Here is a 16,739-nt window from a genome sequence, read left to right as displayed (position 1 = left end):
CGGCGGGGGGGGCAAGCACCGGGGGGGCAAAGTCCCGGGGGGGAGGGGAGCGCCACTTTGGGTTTAAACCTCCTTATTTTGGGTCCAAACCGCCCATTTTTGGGGGGGGGGGGGCGCCCGGTGTTCTTCAGTCCCGCCACCGGTTTTGGGGTTAAACCCAACATTTTTGGGGCTCGGCGGGGCCGCCCCCCCCCACCAACGCCACTCGGGGCCCCCCCAGGGTGAGGATGGCGGGGGGGGGCCAGATGATGTAGGTGGTGGTCAGTGGGCGCGGCGGTGACGTCATGGGCGAGGTCATCAGCGGGCAAGGGGGCTGGAAAAGCGAAGGCGTCAGCCAACCCCCCAAAACCACCACCAAAAAGCCCTGAATTCACCCCAAAACCCGAGGAGGGGACCTACCTGGGGGGGGGGAGGGGGGCACTTGCGGGGGTGGCGGCGGTGACCCCGACCTTGACCCCGACCTTGACCCCGACGCCGGCACCGACACCGGCAGAGTCGCCCCATGGACCCCCGACCTGCGCCCCGAAACCCCGTCACCAAAACCGCCCGGAACAGCCCCAAAATGGGCCCCAAGCCCCCACGTGACCCCCAACTGCCCTAAATCACCCGCAAAATGGCCCCGATTCCCCCCAAACAACCCCAAAATGGCGCAAATCACCCCAAAATGCCCCCAAACACCAAATCACCCCCAAAGGGCCCCAATTTCCCCAACTCACCCCAAAATGCCCTAAATCACCCCAAAATAAGCCCCAAATTTCCCCAAACAACCCCAAAATGGCCCAAATCACCCCCAAATGGCTCAAATCACTCCCAAATTCCCTAAATCACCCCCAAATGGCCCGAATTTCCCCAAAATAACCCCAAAATAGCCCAAATCCCTCCAAAATAACCCCAAATGGCCCAAATCACCCCAAAATAACCCCAAAATGGCCCAAATGACCCCAAAAATGCCCTCCCAAAATGCCCCAAACGACCCCAAAATGCCTCACCCCCAAATAATCCTAAACTAACCCCAAACACCCCCAAAACACCCCAAACACCTCCAAAAGCCCCCCAAATACCCCAAACTGCCCCAAATATGCCAAAACACCCCCAAATGCCCCGAATCACCCCAAAACGCCCCAAACACCACCAAATCACCCCAAACACCCCCAAACACCCAAATCCTCCAAAAAACCCAAGTTACCCCAAAACCCCGAAATATCCTGAATCACCCCAAAACACCCCAACCCCCAAATTACCCCAAACTCACCCAAACCGCCCGAATCACCCCAAAATACCCCCAAACGCCCCAAATTTCCCCAAACAGCCCCAGTTCCTCCAAACACCCCCAAAACGCCCGGAATCCCCCAAAACACCCCAAACGCCCTGACTTTCCCTCAAACACCCCAAGTTCCCCCCAAACACCCCCAAAACGCCCGGAATCCCCGAAAACACCTCAAACGCCCTGAATTTCCCCCAAACGCCCCGAATTTCCCCCAAACACCCCAAGTTCCCCCAAACACCCCCAAAACGCCCTGAATCAACCCAAAATATCCCCAAACGCCCTGAATCCCCCAAACCCCCCAACACCCCAAATCCCCCAAAAAAAACCCCAAAACGCCCTGAATCACCCCAAACCCTCCAAAAATAGCCCAAATCCTCCTCCAAACACCCCAAAACGCCCCCAAACGCCCCAGCACCCCCAAACGCCCCGGCACCCCCGAAACGCCCCGGCACCCCCAAACGCCCCCGACGCCTCCCCAGCCCCCCGTTTTGCCTGAACCGGGCGGGTTTCACCCCAAAGCGGGGTGGGGCTCGACGTGGGGCCCGTTTTAGGGGTGCGGAAGTGGGCGGGGCCTCGGCCCGCCCTGCCCCCCATCATTGAACCCCGCAACCCTGTAATTGCACCCCAAAACGGGGGCGGGGCACCCCGAAACCCTCCCCTGACCCCCCAAACTCTGCCCTTGAACCCCCCCAAACTCCTGTCTGACCCCCAAAACGCTGTAATTGAACCCCAAAACGGGTCGGGGCACCCCAACCCCCCTCCGTGAACCCCCAAACCCCCCGAACCCCCAAATACGCCCGCGCACCCCAAAACCCTCGCCGAACCCCAAAACGCTCTAATTGAAGCCCCAAACCCTGTAATTGCACCCCAAAACTGCTCAGGGTGCCCCAAAACTCCATCCCTGAACCCCCAAACCGGTCCGGGTACCCCAAAACCCCACCCCGGAACCCCAAAACGCCTCATTGAACCCCACCCCCAAAAGCGGTCGGGGCACCCCAAAACCTGTCCCTGAACCCCAAAAGCCTCTAAAGCCGTCAACGAACCCCCAAAACGTGTCATTGAACCCCAAAACCGGTCCGGGCACCCCCAAACCCGCCCCTGAACCCCCAAACTCCTCTAATTGAAGCCCCAAAGCCTGTAATTGCACCCCCAAAAGTGCTCGGGGCACCCCAAAACCCTTCCCGGAACCCCAAAGCCATTTAATTGTGCCCCCAAACCGGTCGGGGCACCCCAAAACCCGCCCTCTGAACCCTCAAATAGGTCAGGGCACCCCAAAACCCGTCGCTGAACCCCGAAAACGCTCCAATTTGAAGCCTCAAACCCTCTCATTGAAGGCCCAAAGTGCTCGGGGCACCCCCAAACCCCGCCCCTGAACCCCAAAACGCGTCATCGAACCCCTAAACCCGCCGAGTCACCCCAAACCCCGCCCTTGAACCCCAAAACCTCGCCCTGAACCGCCAAATGTGTCACTGAACCCCTAAACCCGCCGGGTCACCCCAAACCCCGCCCTTGAACCCCAAAACGTTTTCATTGAACCCCAAACCCCCAATCTGAATCCCAAAACCCGCCCCTGAACCCCCAAACGTGTGGTTTAACCCCAAAACTCCTCCCTGAACCCCAAAACCCCGCCCCGACCCCAAACCCCGCCCCTGAACCCCAAAACGCCTCCCTGAACCCCAAAACGTTTTCATTGAACCTCTCAAACCCCGCCCCTGGACCCCAAAACGTTTTCATTGAACCCCCAAACCCCGCCCCTGAACCCCAAAACGCGTCATTGAACCCCAAAACCTCGCCTGAACCCCCAAATGTGTCACCGAACCCCTAAACCCGCCGAGTCACCCCAAACCCCGCCCCTGAACCCCAAAACGTTTTGATTGAACCCCAAACCCCTCCCTGAACCCCAAAACTGCGCCCCTGAACCCCCAAACGTGTCATTGAACCCCAAAACGCGCCGGGTCACCCCAAAATCCACCCCTGAACCCCTAAACGTATCATTGAACCCCAAAACTCCTCTCTGAACCCCAAAACCCGCCCTGCCCCCAAACCCTGCCCTTGAACCCCAAAACGCCTCCCTGAACCCCAAAACGTTTTCATTGAACCCCTAAACCCGCCGAGTCACCCCAAACCCCGCCCTTGAACCCCAAAACCTTGCCCTGAACCGCCAAATGTGTCACTGAACCCCTAAACCCGCCGGGTCACCCCAAACCCCGCCCCTGAACCCCAAAACGCCTCCCTGAACCCCAAAACGTTTTCATTGAACCTCTCAAACCCCGCCCCTGGACCCCAAAACGTTTTCATTGAACCCCAAACCCCCAACCTGAACCCCAAACCCCCGCCCCTGAACCCCAAAACGCCTCCCTGAACCCCCAAAACCCGCCCCGACCCCCAAACCCTGCCCTTGAACCCCAAAACGCCTCCCTGAACCCCAAAACGTTTTCATTGAACCCCAAAACTCCACCCTGAACCCCCAAACGCATCATTGAACCCCAAACGCCTCCCTGAACCCCAAAACCCGCCTTTGAACCCCAAACGCCTCCCTGAACCCCAAAACGTTTTCATTGAACCCCAAAACGCGCCGGGTCACCCCAAACCCCGCCCTTGAACCCCAAACTCGTCACTCGCCCCAAAACCGCTCCGGACACCCCAAAATCCGGCACTGAACCCCAAACCCTTCAATTGAGCCCCAAAAGTGCGGGGGGAGGAGCGCCCCAGGCCCCAACTGCGTCATTACCCCCCAGCTGCGTCACCGAACCCCCCCAAACCCAGGAATTGCGCCCCAAAAGGGCTGGGGGGCGTGGTCGAGAGGCGTGGGCGGGGCCACGGCGCGTGGGCGGGGCTGTGGGCGGGGCCATCCCGGCCGCCACGTCCGGATTAAAGGGGCATAAATGGCCCCCGGTGGGTTACGTCACCGAGGGGGCGGAGCTCGGGGCGGGGCACCCGCGCGGCGCTCATTTGCATATGGAGGGGCGGGCGCGTTTCGCTCATTTTGCGTGTTCATTTGCATACCGCGGGTACGCCCCCCCCGCTCATTTGCATTCTCATTTGCATCCCCCGCGCCGCTGCGGGTGGGTGCATTTGCATATCGCTCGTTCGGCATGCGGGCGCGCTGCGCGGAACGCGGGGCTCATTTGCATATTGCTGGGCGGGGCGTGTGCGTGGAGGGGGTGGGGACAACATTTGCATACCGCGGCATTTGCATAGTGCGCGCGCGCGTTTGTCTCTGTGTGTGTCGTTTGCATATGTACAGGGCGCGCCGGGGGCGGGGCCTCATTTGCATGCCGCTCATTTGCATGCCGCTCATTTGCATGCCGCGCGGGCATCGGGGCGGGGGGTGTGTCTGGCAGCGTTTGCACCGAGCTCGTTTGCGTGGCGCTCATTTGCATGGAGCTCATTTGCATGGAGCTCATTTGCATGGCGCCCTCGCAGGGGGCGGCGGGGGGGCTCCCCCCTCGCTTGCACCCCCCTCGCACCCCATTTTTGCACCCCCTCATTTCCACCCCCACTCGCACCCCCCATTTGCACCATTCACACCCCCTTGCACCCCCCTTTGCACCCCCTTCCACACCCCCCACACTCGCACCCCCATTCACACCCCCACTCGCACAGCCCCCCGCACCCCCATTCCCACGCCCAGGCCCCCCTCGCGCACCCATGGGTGCCGGGGACCGGTTTGGGGGTGGGGTTCACCCCCCGGGGCACCCCGGCCCCTTTCGCTGCTTTTGCCCCAAAGCAGCCGGGTGGCGGCGGCGCCCGCCGGGGGTGGGGCCGGCAGCACCCATGGGTGCTACTCGGCCACCTGCACCCCGGCGCAGTTCTCTTTGCTCTCCGAGGTGATGGCCAGGTACTCCGAGCTGGGGGCAGCGGGGGGGGGCACCGGCACCCTATAGCCCCCATACCCCCTAGAGCACCCCCATAGCCCCTACACCCCTATAGCACCTGTATAGCCCCCATAGCACCCCATACCCCCCACAGCCCCTCTATACCCCCTATGCGCCCCCATACCCCCCATACTCCCCCATACCCCCTATGCGCCCCATACCTCCCTTATAACCACTTATGCACCCCATGCCCACCCATACCCTCCCTATACCTCCCTATGCACCCCATGCCCCCCATACTCCCCTATGCACCCCCATACTCCCCTATGCACCCCCTTACCCCCCATGCACCCCCATACCCTTCCCAACCCTGCTATGCACCCCCATACCCCTCCTATACTCCCCAGGCATCCCCATACCTCCCTATACTGCCCTATGCACCCCCATACCCCCATTCCCCTCTATACCCCCTATGCACCCCCATACCCCCCCATTCCCCTCTATACCCCCTATGCACCCCCATACCCCCCATAACCCTCTATACCTCCTATGCACCCCCATAACCCTCTCTATACCCCCTATGCACCCCCATACCCCCCATAACCCCCTATGCACCCCCATACCCCCCATACCCCCCCATAACCCTCTATACCTCCTATGCACCCCCATACCCCCCATAACCCCCATGCACCCCCATACCCCCATTCCCCTCTCTATACCCCCTATGCACCCCCATACCCCCATTCCCCTCTATACCCCCTATGCACACCCCCATACCCCCCATAACCCCTCTATACCTCCTATGCACCCCCATACCCCCTCATAACCCCTATGCACCCCCATACCCCCCATTCCCCTCTATACCCCCTATGCACCCCCATACCTCCATAACCCCTCTATACCCCCTATGCACCCCCATATCCCCCATAACCCCCTCTATACCCCCTATGCACCCCCATACCCCACCATTCCCCTCTATACCCCCTATGCACCCCCATAACCCCTCTATACCCTCTATGTATCCCCATACCCCCCATTCCCCCTCTATACCCCTATGCACCCCCATAACCCCTCTATACCCTCTATGTATCCCCATACTCCCCCATAACCCCCTCTATACCCCCTATGCATCCCCATACCCCCCATAACCCCTCTATACCCCCCATAACCCTCTCTATACCCCTATGCACCCCCATACCCCCCATAACCCCCTCTATACCCCCTATGCACCCCCATAACCCGCTCTATACCCCCTATGCACCCCCACACCCCCCATAACCCGCTATGCACCCCCATACCCCTCCTCCCACCCCCATCACCCCTATACCCCCCGCCCCCTCCAGTTGCTCCCCGCCGGCCCCGCCCCGCCGGCCCGCCCCCGCCGCAGGCCCCGCCCCCACTCACGCGCTGTCGGGGGGCGGGGCGGCGGCCGCCACCTTGCGGTAGCAGTAGAGCATCTCGGCCGCCAGCCAGAGCGTGAGCAGCACGATCAGCACGTACATGAGGATCTCCGACACGATCGAGGCCAGGTCCCGCCGCGCTGCCGGCCCCGGGACTCGAACCCGCCGCCCGGCAGGCCAGGCCCCGCCCACCGCCGCGGCAAAAGCCCTGCGTGGACGCGCCCCCTTCCCGGCGGCAGGCCCCGCCCCAAGGAAAGCACCACCCCCTGGTTAAGCCCCGCCCCCTCAGCGCCCCCGCGCCCTCGTACCCCGCCCCCGAATAAGCCACGCCCCCTCGGACCACCTATGTAGCCCCTACCCCTCCACAGCCCCAGGTCCCACAGCCCACGCCCCGCCCCAAGTAAGCCCCACCCCTGATCAAGCCACACCCCCTCAGGCCCCCTACTCCCCCATATCCCTCCTCAGCCCCATACCCCACCCCTCCCCAAGCCACACCCCCACCCCAAGCCACACCCCTCCAAGCCCTGCCCCTGATCAAGCCCCACCCCTCAGAGCCCCTACTCCCCCTCACCCTCCCCAGCCGCGCCCCCCAAGTCCCGCCCCACTAAACCACACCCCGGCTAAACCCCACCTCCTCCCCAAGTCCCACTCCCTCACACCCCTACTCCCCCACCCTCCCCAGCCCCACACCCCCACCCCTCCCAAGCCCCACCCCACCCAGCCCTGCCCCCAAGCCTCGCCCCCACTAAACCACACCCCTCGCCTCCTCCCCAAGCCCCACCCCTCACACCCCTACTCCCCCCACCCCACCCCTCCCCAAGCCCCACACCCCCAGCCCCACCCCCCAAGCCCCACCCCCACTAAACCACACCCCTCGCCTCCTCACACCCCTACTCCCCCACCCCACCCCTCCCCAGCCCCACCCCCAGCCCCGCCCCAAGCCCCGCCCCCACTAAACCACACCCCTCACCTCCTCCCCAAGCCCCACCCCTCACACCCCTACTCCCCCACCCTCCCCAGCCCCACACCCCACCCCTCCCCAAGCCCCACCCCCACCCAGCCCCGCCCCCCAAGCCCCGCCCCACTAAACCACACCCCCTCACCTCCTCCCCAAGCCCCACCCCTCACACCCCCTACTCCCCCCACCCTCCCCAGCCCCACCCCCCACCCCTCCCAAGCCCCACCCCCCAGCCCCGCCCACACTAAACCACACCCCCTCGCCTCCTCACACCCCTACTCCCCCACCCCACCCCCCAGCCCCACCCCAGCCCCGCCCCCCAAGCCCCGCCCCCACTAAACCACACCCCTCGCCTCCTCACACCCCTACTCCCCCACCCCACCCCCCAGCCCCACCCCCAGCCCCGCCCCCCAAGCCCCGCCCCACTAAACCACACCCCTCGCCTCCTCACACCCCCTACTCCCCCACCCCACCCCCCAGCCCCACCCCCATCCCTGCCCCCCAAGCCCCGCCCCCACTAAACCACACCCCCTCGCCTCCTCACACCCCCTACTCCCCCCACCCCACCCCCCCAGCCCCACACTCCCCTCCCCAGCCCCACCCCCGGCCCTGCCCCCCAAGCCCCGCCCCCAGCCCCGCCCACCCGTGTCGACGACGGCCAGGCGCAGGGTCTTGTTGCGGGCCAGGCTGTAGACGTAGCCCTCGAAGGTGAGGTTGCGGCGCAGGCGGCAGACGTAGAGGCCGGCGTGGGGCCGCCCCACGGCCGCCAGCCGCACCGACAGGTCCTGCAGGTCCCGCGTGCCCCGCGAGCCGTTCCAGGCCAGCACCCCCTCGAAGGGGCCGGGGGCCACCCACTGCCCCTCCTCCGGGCTGTAGTGCAGGATCTGCGGGGGCACGGCCGCCCAGTACCTCCCCAGGGCCGCCCAGTGCCCCCCAGTGCAGACCAGTGCCGCCCAGTACCTCCCCAGGGCCGCCCAGTGCTGCCCAGTACCTCCCCAGGGCCGCCCAGTGCCCCCCAGTGCAGACCAGTACCTCCCCAGTACCCCCCAGTGCAGCCCAGTACCTCCCCAGGGCCGCCCAGTGCCGCCCAGTACCTCCCCAGGGCCGCCCAGTGCCGCCCAGTGCAGACCAGTACCTCCCCAGTACCCCCCAGTGCAGCCCAGTTCCTCCCCAGGGCCGCCCAGTGCCGCCCAGTGCAGACCAGTACCTCCCCAGTACCCCCAGTGCCGCCCAGTACCTCCCCAGGGCCGCCCAGTGCCCCCCAGTGCAGACCAGTATCTCCCCAGTACCCCCAGTGCCGCCCAGTACGTCCCCAGGGCCACCCAGTGCCCCCCAGTGCAGCCCAGTATCTCCCCAGTACCCCCAGTATCCCCCAGGGCCGCCCAGTACCTCCCCAGTACCCCCAGTGCAGCCCAGTATCTCCCCAGGGCCACCCAGTATCCCCCAGGGCCACCCAGTGCAGCCCAGTATCTCCCCAGTACCCCCAGTGCAGCCCAGTACCTCCCCAGGGCCGCCCAGTACCCCCAGTGCAGCCCAGTATCTCCCCAGTACCGCCCAGTATCCCCCAGTGCAGCCCAGTACCTCCCCAGGGCCGCCCAGTGCCCCCAGTGCAGCCCAGTATCTCCCCAGTGCCGCCCAGTACCTCCCCAGGGCCGCCCAGTATCCCCCAGTGCAGCCCAGTATCTCCCCAGGGCCGCCCAGTACCTCCCCAGTACCCCCAGTGCCGCCCAGTACCTCCCCAGGGCCGCCCAGTACCCCCAGTGCCGCCCAGTATCTCCCCAGTATCCCCCAGTGCAGCCCAGTATCTCCCCAGTACCCCCCAGTGCCACCCAGTACCTCCCCAGGGCCGCCCAGTATCCCCCAGGGCCACCCAGTGCAGCCCAGTATCTCCCCAGTACCCCCAGTACCCCCAGTGCCACCCAGTACCCCCCAGTGCCGCCCAGTACCTCCCCAGGGCTGCCCAGTATCCCCCAGGGCCACCCAGTGCAGCCCAGTATCTCCCCAGTACCCACCAGTATCCCCCAGGGCCACCCAGTACCTCCCCAGTACCCCCAGTGCAGCCCAGTACCTCCCCAGGGCCGCCCAGTACCTCCCAGTACCCCCAGTGCCGCCCAGTACCTCCCCAGGGCCGCCCAGTGCCCCCAGTGCAGACCAGTACCTCCCCAGTACCCCCAGTGCTGCCCAGTACCTCCCCAGGGCCGCCCAGTGCCGCCCAGTGCAGACCAGTATCTCCCCAGTACCCCCCAGTGCGACCCAGTACCTCCCCAGGGCCACCCAGTGCCCCCAGTGCAGACCAGTATCTCCCCAGTACCCCCAGTGCCGCCCCGTACCTCCCCAGGGCCGCCCAGTACCCCCCAGTGCAGACCAGTATCCCCCCAGTACCCCCCAGTATCCCCCAGTGCCGCACAGTATCCCCCAGTCCAGACCAGTATCTCCCCAGTACCCACCAGTATCCCCCAGGGCCACCCAGTGCCTCCCCAGTACCCCCCCGTGCAGTCCAGTACCCCCCCAGGGCCGCCCAGTATTCCCCAGTGCCGCCCAGTATCCCCCAGTGCTGCCCAGTACCTCCCCAGTACCCCCAGTGCAGTCCAGTATCTCCCCAGTACCCCCAGTACCTCCCCAGGGCCACCCAGTATCCCCCAGGGCTGCCCAGTACCTCCCAGTACCCCCCAGTGCAGCCCAGTACCTCCCCAGGGTGGCCCAGTATCTCCCCAGTACCCCCAGTGCCTCCCAGTATCTCTGCAGGGCCTCCCAGTATCTTCCCAGTACCCCCAGTGTGCCCCAACTGCCTCCCAGTATCTCCCCAGTACCCCCAGTGTTCCCCAAGTGCCTCCCAGTACCTCCCCAGTGCCTCCCAGTATCTCCCCAGTGTCTCCCAGTGCCTCCCAGTACCTCCCCAGTACCCCCCAGTGCCACCCAGTATCCCCCAGGGCCGCCCAGTACCTCCCCAGTACCCCCAGTGTTCCCCAACTGCCTCCCAGTATCTCCCCAGTGCCTCCCAGTATCTCCCCAGTACCCCCCAGTGCCTCCCAGTATCTCCCCAGTGCCTCCCAGTATCTCCCCAGTACCCCCCAGTGCCTCCCAGTATCTCCCCAGTGCCTCCCAGTATCTCCCCAGGGCCGCCCAGTACCTCCCCAGGGCCGCCCAGTATCTCCCCAGTACCCCCAGTGTTCCCCAACTGCCGCCCAGTATCCCCCAGTGCCTCCCAGTGCCTCCCAGTACCTCCCCAGTACCTCCCAGTATCCCCCAGTGCTGCCCAGTATCTCCCCAGTACCCCCAGTGTTCCCCAACTGCCTCCCAGTATCTCCCCAGTACCCCCAGTGCCTCCCAGTATCTCCCCAGTGTCTCCCAGTGCCTCCCAGTACCTCCCCAGTACCCCCCAGTGCCTCCCAGTATCTCCCCAGTGTCTCCCAGTGCCTCCCAGTATCTCCCCAGTACCCCCCAGTGCCTCCCAGTATCTCCCCAGTGTCTCCCAGTGCCTCCCAGTATTTCCCAGTGCCCCGCAGTATCTCCCCAGTACCCTCCCAGTACCCCCCAGTGCCTCCCCAGTGACCCCCCGTACTCCCACAGTATCTCCCAGTGCCTCCCAGTGCCCCCAGTGTCTCCTCAGTGCCTCCCAGTACCCCCCAGTGCTCCCCAGTACCTCCCCAGTACCCCCAGCGCATCCCAGTGCCTCACAGTGTCTCCCCAGTGCCTCCCAGTAGCCCCCAGAGTCTCCTCAGTGCCTCCCAGTATCTCCCAGTGCCTCCCAGTATCCCCCAGTAGCATACAGTGCCCCACATCACCTCCCCAGTGTCCCTCAGTATCTTCCCAGTATAGCCCAGTGCCTCCCAGTATCCCCCGCGTGTCCCTCGGCGCCCCCTAGTATCTCCCCAGTGCCTCCCAGTAACCCCCAGTACTATCCCAGTGCCTCCCAGTCCCCCTCAGCATGCCCCCTAATGCCTTCCCAGTGCCTCCCAGTCCCCTCCCAGTGCCTCCCAGTCCCTCCCAATACCCTCCCAGTGCCTCCCAGTCCCCCTCAGCGTGCCCCCAATGCGTTCCCAGTGCCTCCCAGTCCCTCCCAGTAGCCCCCAGTGCCTCCCACTCCCTCTCAGTAACCCTCCCAGTGCCTCCCAGTCCCCCCCAGTGTTCCCATAATGCCTTCCCAGTGCCCACCAGTCCCTCCCAGTGCCTCCCAGTACCTCTCAGTAACCCTCCAGTGCCTCCCAGTCCCCCTCAGTGTTCCCATAATGCCTTCCCAGTGCCTCCCAGTCTCTCCCAGTACCCCCCCAGTGCTTCCCAGTCCCTCTCAGTAACCCTCCCAGTGCCTCCCAGTCCCTCCCAATACTCTCCCAGTACTCCCCAGTGCCCACCAGTCCCTCCCAGTCCTCACCCAGTGCCTCCCAGTCCCCCCCAGTGTTCCCATAATGCCTTCCCAGTGCCCACCACTCCCTCCCAGTACCCTCCCAGTGCCTCCCAGTGCCTCCCACCAGCCCCCCAGTGCCCCCCAGTCCCCCTCAGCGTGCCCCCTAATGCCTTCCCAGTGCCTCCCAGTCCCCACCCAGTGCCTCCCAGTCCCCCCCAGTGTTCCCATAATGCCTTCCCAGTGCCCACCAGTCCCTCCCAGTACCCTCCCAGTGCCTCCCAGTAGCCCCCAGTCCCTCCCAGCCCCCTCCAGTGCCTCCCAGTGCCTCCCAGTCCCCCTCAGCGTGCCCCCTAATGCCTTCCCAGTGCCCACCAGTCCCTCCCAGTACCCTCCCAGTGCCTCCCAGTAGCCCCCCATTCCCTCCCAGCCCCCTCCAGTGCCTCCCAGTGCCCCCCAGTGCCTCCCAGTCCCCCTCAGCGTGCCCCCTAATGCCTTCCCAGTGCCTCCCAGTCCTCACCCAGTGCCTCCCAGTCCCCTCCAGTGTTCCCATAATGCCTTCCCAGTGCCCACCAGTCCCTCCCAGTACCCTCCCAGTGCCTCCCAGTAGCCCCCCAGTCCCTCCCAGCCCTCCTCCAGTGCCTCCCAGTGCCACCCAGTGCCTCCCAGTCCCCCTCAGCATGCCCCCTAATGCCTTCCCAGTGCCTCCCAGTCCCTCCCAGTGCCTCCCAGTACCCTCCCAGTCCCTCTCAGGAACCCTCTAGAGCTTCACAGTGTCCCCCTAATCCCTCCCAGTCCCTCCCAGTGCCTCCCAGTCCCCTCAGCGTGCCCCCTAATGCCTTCCCAGTGCCCCCCAGTGCCTCCCAGTCCCCCACAGTGTTCCCATAATGCCTTCCCAGTGCCCACCAGTCCCTCCCAGTACCCTCCCAGTGCCTCCCAGTGCCTCCCAGTAGCACCCCATTCCCTCCCAGCCCCCCTCCAGTGCCTCCCAGTGCCCCCCAGTCCCCCTCAGCATGCCCCCTAATGCCTTCCCAGTGACCCCCAGTGCCTCCCAGTCCCTCCCAGTCCCCCTCCAGTGCCTCCCAGTGCCCCCCAGTGCCTCCCAGTCCCCCTCAGCATGCCCCTAATGCCTTCCCAGTGCCTCCCAGTCCCTCCCAGCCCCCTCCAGTGCCTCCCAGTCCCCCTCAGCGTGCCCCCTAATGCCTTCCCAGTGCCTCCCAGTCCCTCCCAGTGCCTCCCAGTACCTTCTGGAAGTGGGGGGCCCCCTCGGGCCGGAAGAACCACTCGCCCTCGGCCTGGGCGGGGGTCTCGCTGCGGCGCTTGCAGGCGATGCAGAGCAGGCGGAAGGGGGCCCCCAAACCCGCCCCCGTCCCCGAAGCCACCTCCACGCACCCCCCCCGCGCCCCCCCGGCGGGGGGGGGACACAGGGGGGTCACCCCGAGTCCCACGGACCCCCCCGGATTTGGGGGGGGGGGTCACCCCCAGCCCCCCAAAACTGGGGGGGGTGGGGTGGGGTAGGGTCACCCTCATCCCTCTCATGGCAAAGGGGGAACATAGGGGCACCCCCAAAATTGGGGGGGGGGACATTGGGGACATTTGGGGGCCAGGCCCACAAGATTTTGGGGACGCACACGGGGATGCCCCCCAGATTTGGGGGGAGTCACTCCAGCCCCCCAAAACTGGGGGGGGTAGGGTCACCCTCATCCCTCCCACGTCAAAGGGGGGACATAAGGGCACCCCCCAAAACTGGGGGGGGGACATTGGGGACACCCCCCCGCCCCCCCAGATTTTGGGGACACACATGGGGACCCCCAGATTTGGGGGGAGTCACCCCCAGTTCCCCTGACTGGGGGACACACACACACAGGGGACACCCAGCCCCCCCCCCAAAATGGGGGGGACACACAGGGGACACCCCCTGACCCCTAAAACTGGAGGGGGGGACATAGGGGACACCCCCCTGGGCCCCCCAAATTGGGGACACACCCCAAATCTGGGGGGGGGGGGGACAGGGGGCAACCCCCCCCCCCCAGAGGGGAGACACCGCGGGGGCACCGGGGGGGGGGGACAGAAGATACTGGTGGCATTTGGGGGGGGACAGGGGACCCTGCGGTGGCACTTAGGGGGACAGGGGACCTTGCAGTGGCACTTGGGGAGATGGGGACACTGTGGTGGCACTTGGAGGGGACAGGGGACACTGGTAACACTGCGGGGGAGGACAGGGACCCTGCGGTGGCACTTGGGGGGCGGAGGACACAGTGGTGACACTTTGGGGGACAGGGGACACTGGTGACACTGTGGGAGGACAGGGGACACCATGGTGACACTTGGGGGACCGGACCTTGCGGTGGCACTTGGGGGATGGGGACACTGCAGTGGCACTTGGGAGGGATGAGAGACACTGGTGGCACTTGGGGGACAGGGGACACTGCGGTGACACTTGGGGGATGGCGGACACGGTGGTGACACTTTGGGGGACAGGGGACCCTGCAGTGGCACTTGGGGAGATGGGGGACACTGTGGTGGCACTTGGAGGGGACAGGGGACACTGGTGACACTGCGGGGGAGGACAGGGACCCTGCGGTGGCACTTGGGGGGACAGGGACACTGCGGTGGCACTTGGGGGGGGGCAGAGGACACGGTGGTGACACTTTGGGGGGACAGGGGACACTGGTGACACTGTGGGAGGACAGGGGACACCATGGTGACACTTGGGGGGACCGGACCTTGCGGTGGCACTTGGGGGATGGGGACACTGCAGTGGCACTTGGGAGGGATGGGGGACACTGTGGTGGCACTTGGGGGACAGGGACACTGCGGTGGCACTTGGGGGAATGGGGACACTGTGGTGGCACTTGGAGGGACAGGGGACACTGGTAACACTGCGGGGGAGGACAGGGGACACTGCGTTGACACTTGGGGGGATGGCGCACACGGTGGTGACACTTTGGGGGGACAGGGGACCCTGCAGTGGCACTTGGGGGGGATGGGGGACACTGCGGTGGCACTTTGGGGGGACAGGGGACCTTGTGGTGGCACTTGGCGGGGACAGGGGACACTGGTGACACTGCAGGGGGAACAGGGGACCCTGTGGTGGCACTTGGGGGACAGGGACCTTGCAGTGGCACTTGAGGGGGACAGGGGACAACATGGTGACACTTGCAGGGACGGGGAACACTGCAGTAGCACTTGGGGGGCAGGGGACACTTTGGTGACACTTGGGGGGACGGGGGACACTGGTGACACTGCGGGGGGGCAGGGGACCCTGCGGTGGCACTTGGGGGGGACAGGGGACAGTGGTGGCACTGGGGGGTGGCACAGGGACTGCGGCAGAGGCAGGTGACACCGCAGGGGGAGGGTGACACTGCGGAGGTGACAGGGGCCGGGAAGGGGACAGCGAGGGTGGCACTGGGGGGGGAAATGTGACACTGGGGGGAGACAGGGGACACCAAGGGGGTGGCACTGGGGGGACGGACAGGGGACACCGCAGGGGTGGCACTGGGGGTGTGTGTGACACTGCGAGGGGACAGGGGACATTATAGGGGGTCAGGGGACACTGGCGGGGGTCAGGGGACATTATGGGGGGCACAGGGGACAGCGAGTGGGAAAAGGTGACACTGGGGGGTGAGGTGACACTTTGGGGGGGACAGGGGACACTGAGGGGGTCAGGGGACACTGAGGGGGACAGGGGACGCTGGGGGGACAGGGGACACTGAGGGGGACAGGGGACATTATGGGGGTCAGGGGACACTGAGGGGGACAGGGGACATTGGGGGGGGGTCAGGGGACACTGGGGGGGTCCCGGCCCGGCCGCACTCACCCATGAGGAGGCCGAGGAGCAGCGAGAGGCCGGGGAACAACATGGCGGGCCCGGTTCGGGCCCGGTTCGGGTAGGTTCGGCTCTCTTCGGACGGGTTCGGCTCGGTTCGGCTCCCTCCGGCCCGGTTCGGCTGCCTTCAGCCGGGTTCGGCTAGCTTCGGGCCCGGTTCGGCTCGGTTCGGCTCTCTCCGGCAGAGTTCGACCCAGTTCGGGCTCGGTTCGCTTGTCTTCAGCCGGGTTCGGGCCGAGTTCGGGTCTCTCCGGCCCAGTTCGGGTCTCTCCGGCCGAGTTCGGGTCTCTCCGGCCCCGGTTCGGGTGTCTCCGGCCGGGCCCGTCCCGCTCTCAGCGCCGCGCCGCCCCCCCGCAGCCCCCTGCCCGGGCCATGGGCCCCTCCCCCGCCGGACGCCTGGGTCCCTCGGAGGGGGGAGGGGAGGGGGACAGGGACGGGGACGGGGACGGGGACGGGGACGGGGAGCTCGGCCCGGGACGGGACGGAGGAGCCGGTTCAAGGCATGGCCGGCCCCGCTCGGGGGGGCTCGGGGGTTCGGCTCCGCTCGGGCCGCCTTCGGGTCAGCTTCGGCTCCGCTCGGTTCGGGTTCGGCTCGGACTCGGCCCGGGTTCGGCTCCGCTCGGCTCCGCTCGGCCCGGCGCAGTGCGGCGCCTGAGGGGGGGGGGGGGATGCCGGCCGTGACGCAACGAGGGGCGGGGCCGGAGCGCGGAGTCCCCCCCCCACCCCCCCAGTGTCCCCCGGGTGTCCCCAAGGGGGTCCCGGTGTCCCCAAGGCCACCCCCATGTCCCCAAAGGCCACTCCCGTGTCCCCAGGGCCACCCCCTGAGGCACCCTGCCACCCTCAGGGCCACCCCCGTGTCCCCAAAGGCCACCCCCCATGTCCCCAGGGTTGTCCCTATGTCCCCAAGGCCACCCCCGTGTCCCCAAGGGCACCCCCTGAGACATCCTGCCACCCTCAGGGCCACCCCGTGTCCCCAAAGCTGTCCCCATGTCCCCAGGGTTGTCCCTGTGTCCCTATGGATTTTCTCAGATGGCCCCATGGACATCTTCATGTCCCCAACGTTGTCCCCAGATGGCCCCATGGACAGCCCCATGTCCCCAAGAGTGTCCCTGTGTCCCCAAGGCT

General features: G+C 66.0%; 1 protein-coding gene across 2 annotated transcripts; it reads right to left on the bottom strand.

Moving 5' to 3' along the window:
• Nucleotides 1-155: 155 nt before the first annotated feature.
• SCN1B (sodium voltage-gated channel beta subunit 1) lies at nt 156-16,270 on the bottom strand. Of its 2 annotated transcripts, none has more exons than XM_072848216.1 (5): nt 15,607-16,270; nt 13,030-13,197; nt 8,087-8,327; nt 6,490-6,625; nt 156-313 (listed from the first exon to the last, which is right to left on the bottom strand). In XM_072848216.1, exons 1-5 carry the CDS (start codon nt 15,646-15,648, stop codon nt 298-300), a joined length of 603 nt encoding a protein of 200 aa, XP_072704317.1. In that variant the 5' UTR covers nt 15,649-16,270; the 3' UTR covers nt 156-297. The 2 variants fall into 2 exon arrangements, with proteins under 2 accessions (XP_072704317.1, XP_072704316.1); XM_072848215.1 differs by lacking the exon at nt 156-313 and adding an exon at nt 5,023-5,118.
• Nucleotides 16,271-16,739: the final 469 nt, after the last annotated feature.

The sequence above is a fragment of the Ciconia boyciana genome, chromosome 30, assembly GCF_034638445.1.
Source record: "Ciconia boyciana chromosome 30, ASM3463844v1, whole genome shotgun sequence".
In the NCBI taxonomy this organism is placed as follows: Eukaryota; Metazoa; Chordata; class Aves; order Ciconiiformes; family Ciconiidae; genus Ciconia; species Ciconia boyciana.
The sequence above is the reverse complement of the archived record's forward strand: the minus strand, read 5'-3'. Positions and strand labels throughout refer to the sequence as shown.

Coding starts and splice junctions, on each gene's coding strand:
- SCN1B (XM_072848215.1), bottom strand. CDS start 15,648: ATGTTGTTCCCCGGCCTCTCGCTGCTCCTCGGCCTCCTCATG. Junction 13,198..15,606: donor TGCTCCTCGGCCTCCTCATG/GGTGAGTGCGGC, acceptor TGTCCCCCCCCC/GCCGGGGGGGCGCGGGGGGG. Junction 8,328..13,029: donor GGGCCCCCCACTTCCAGAAG/GTACTGGGAGGC, acceptor GTGCCCCCGCAG/ATCCTGCACTACAGCCCGGA.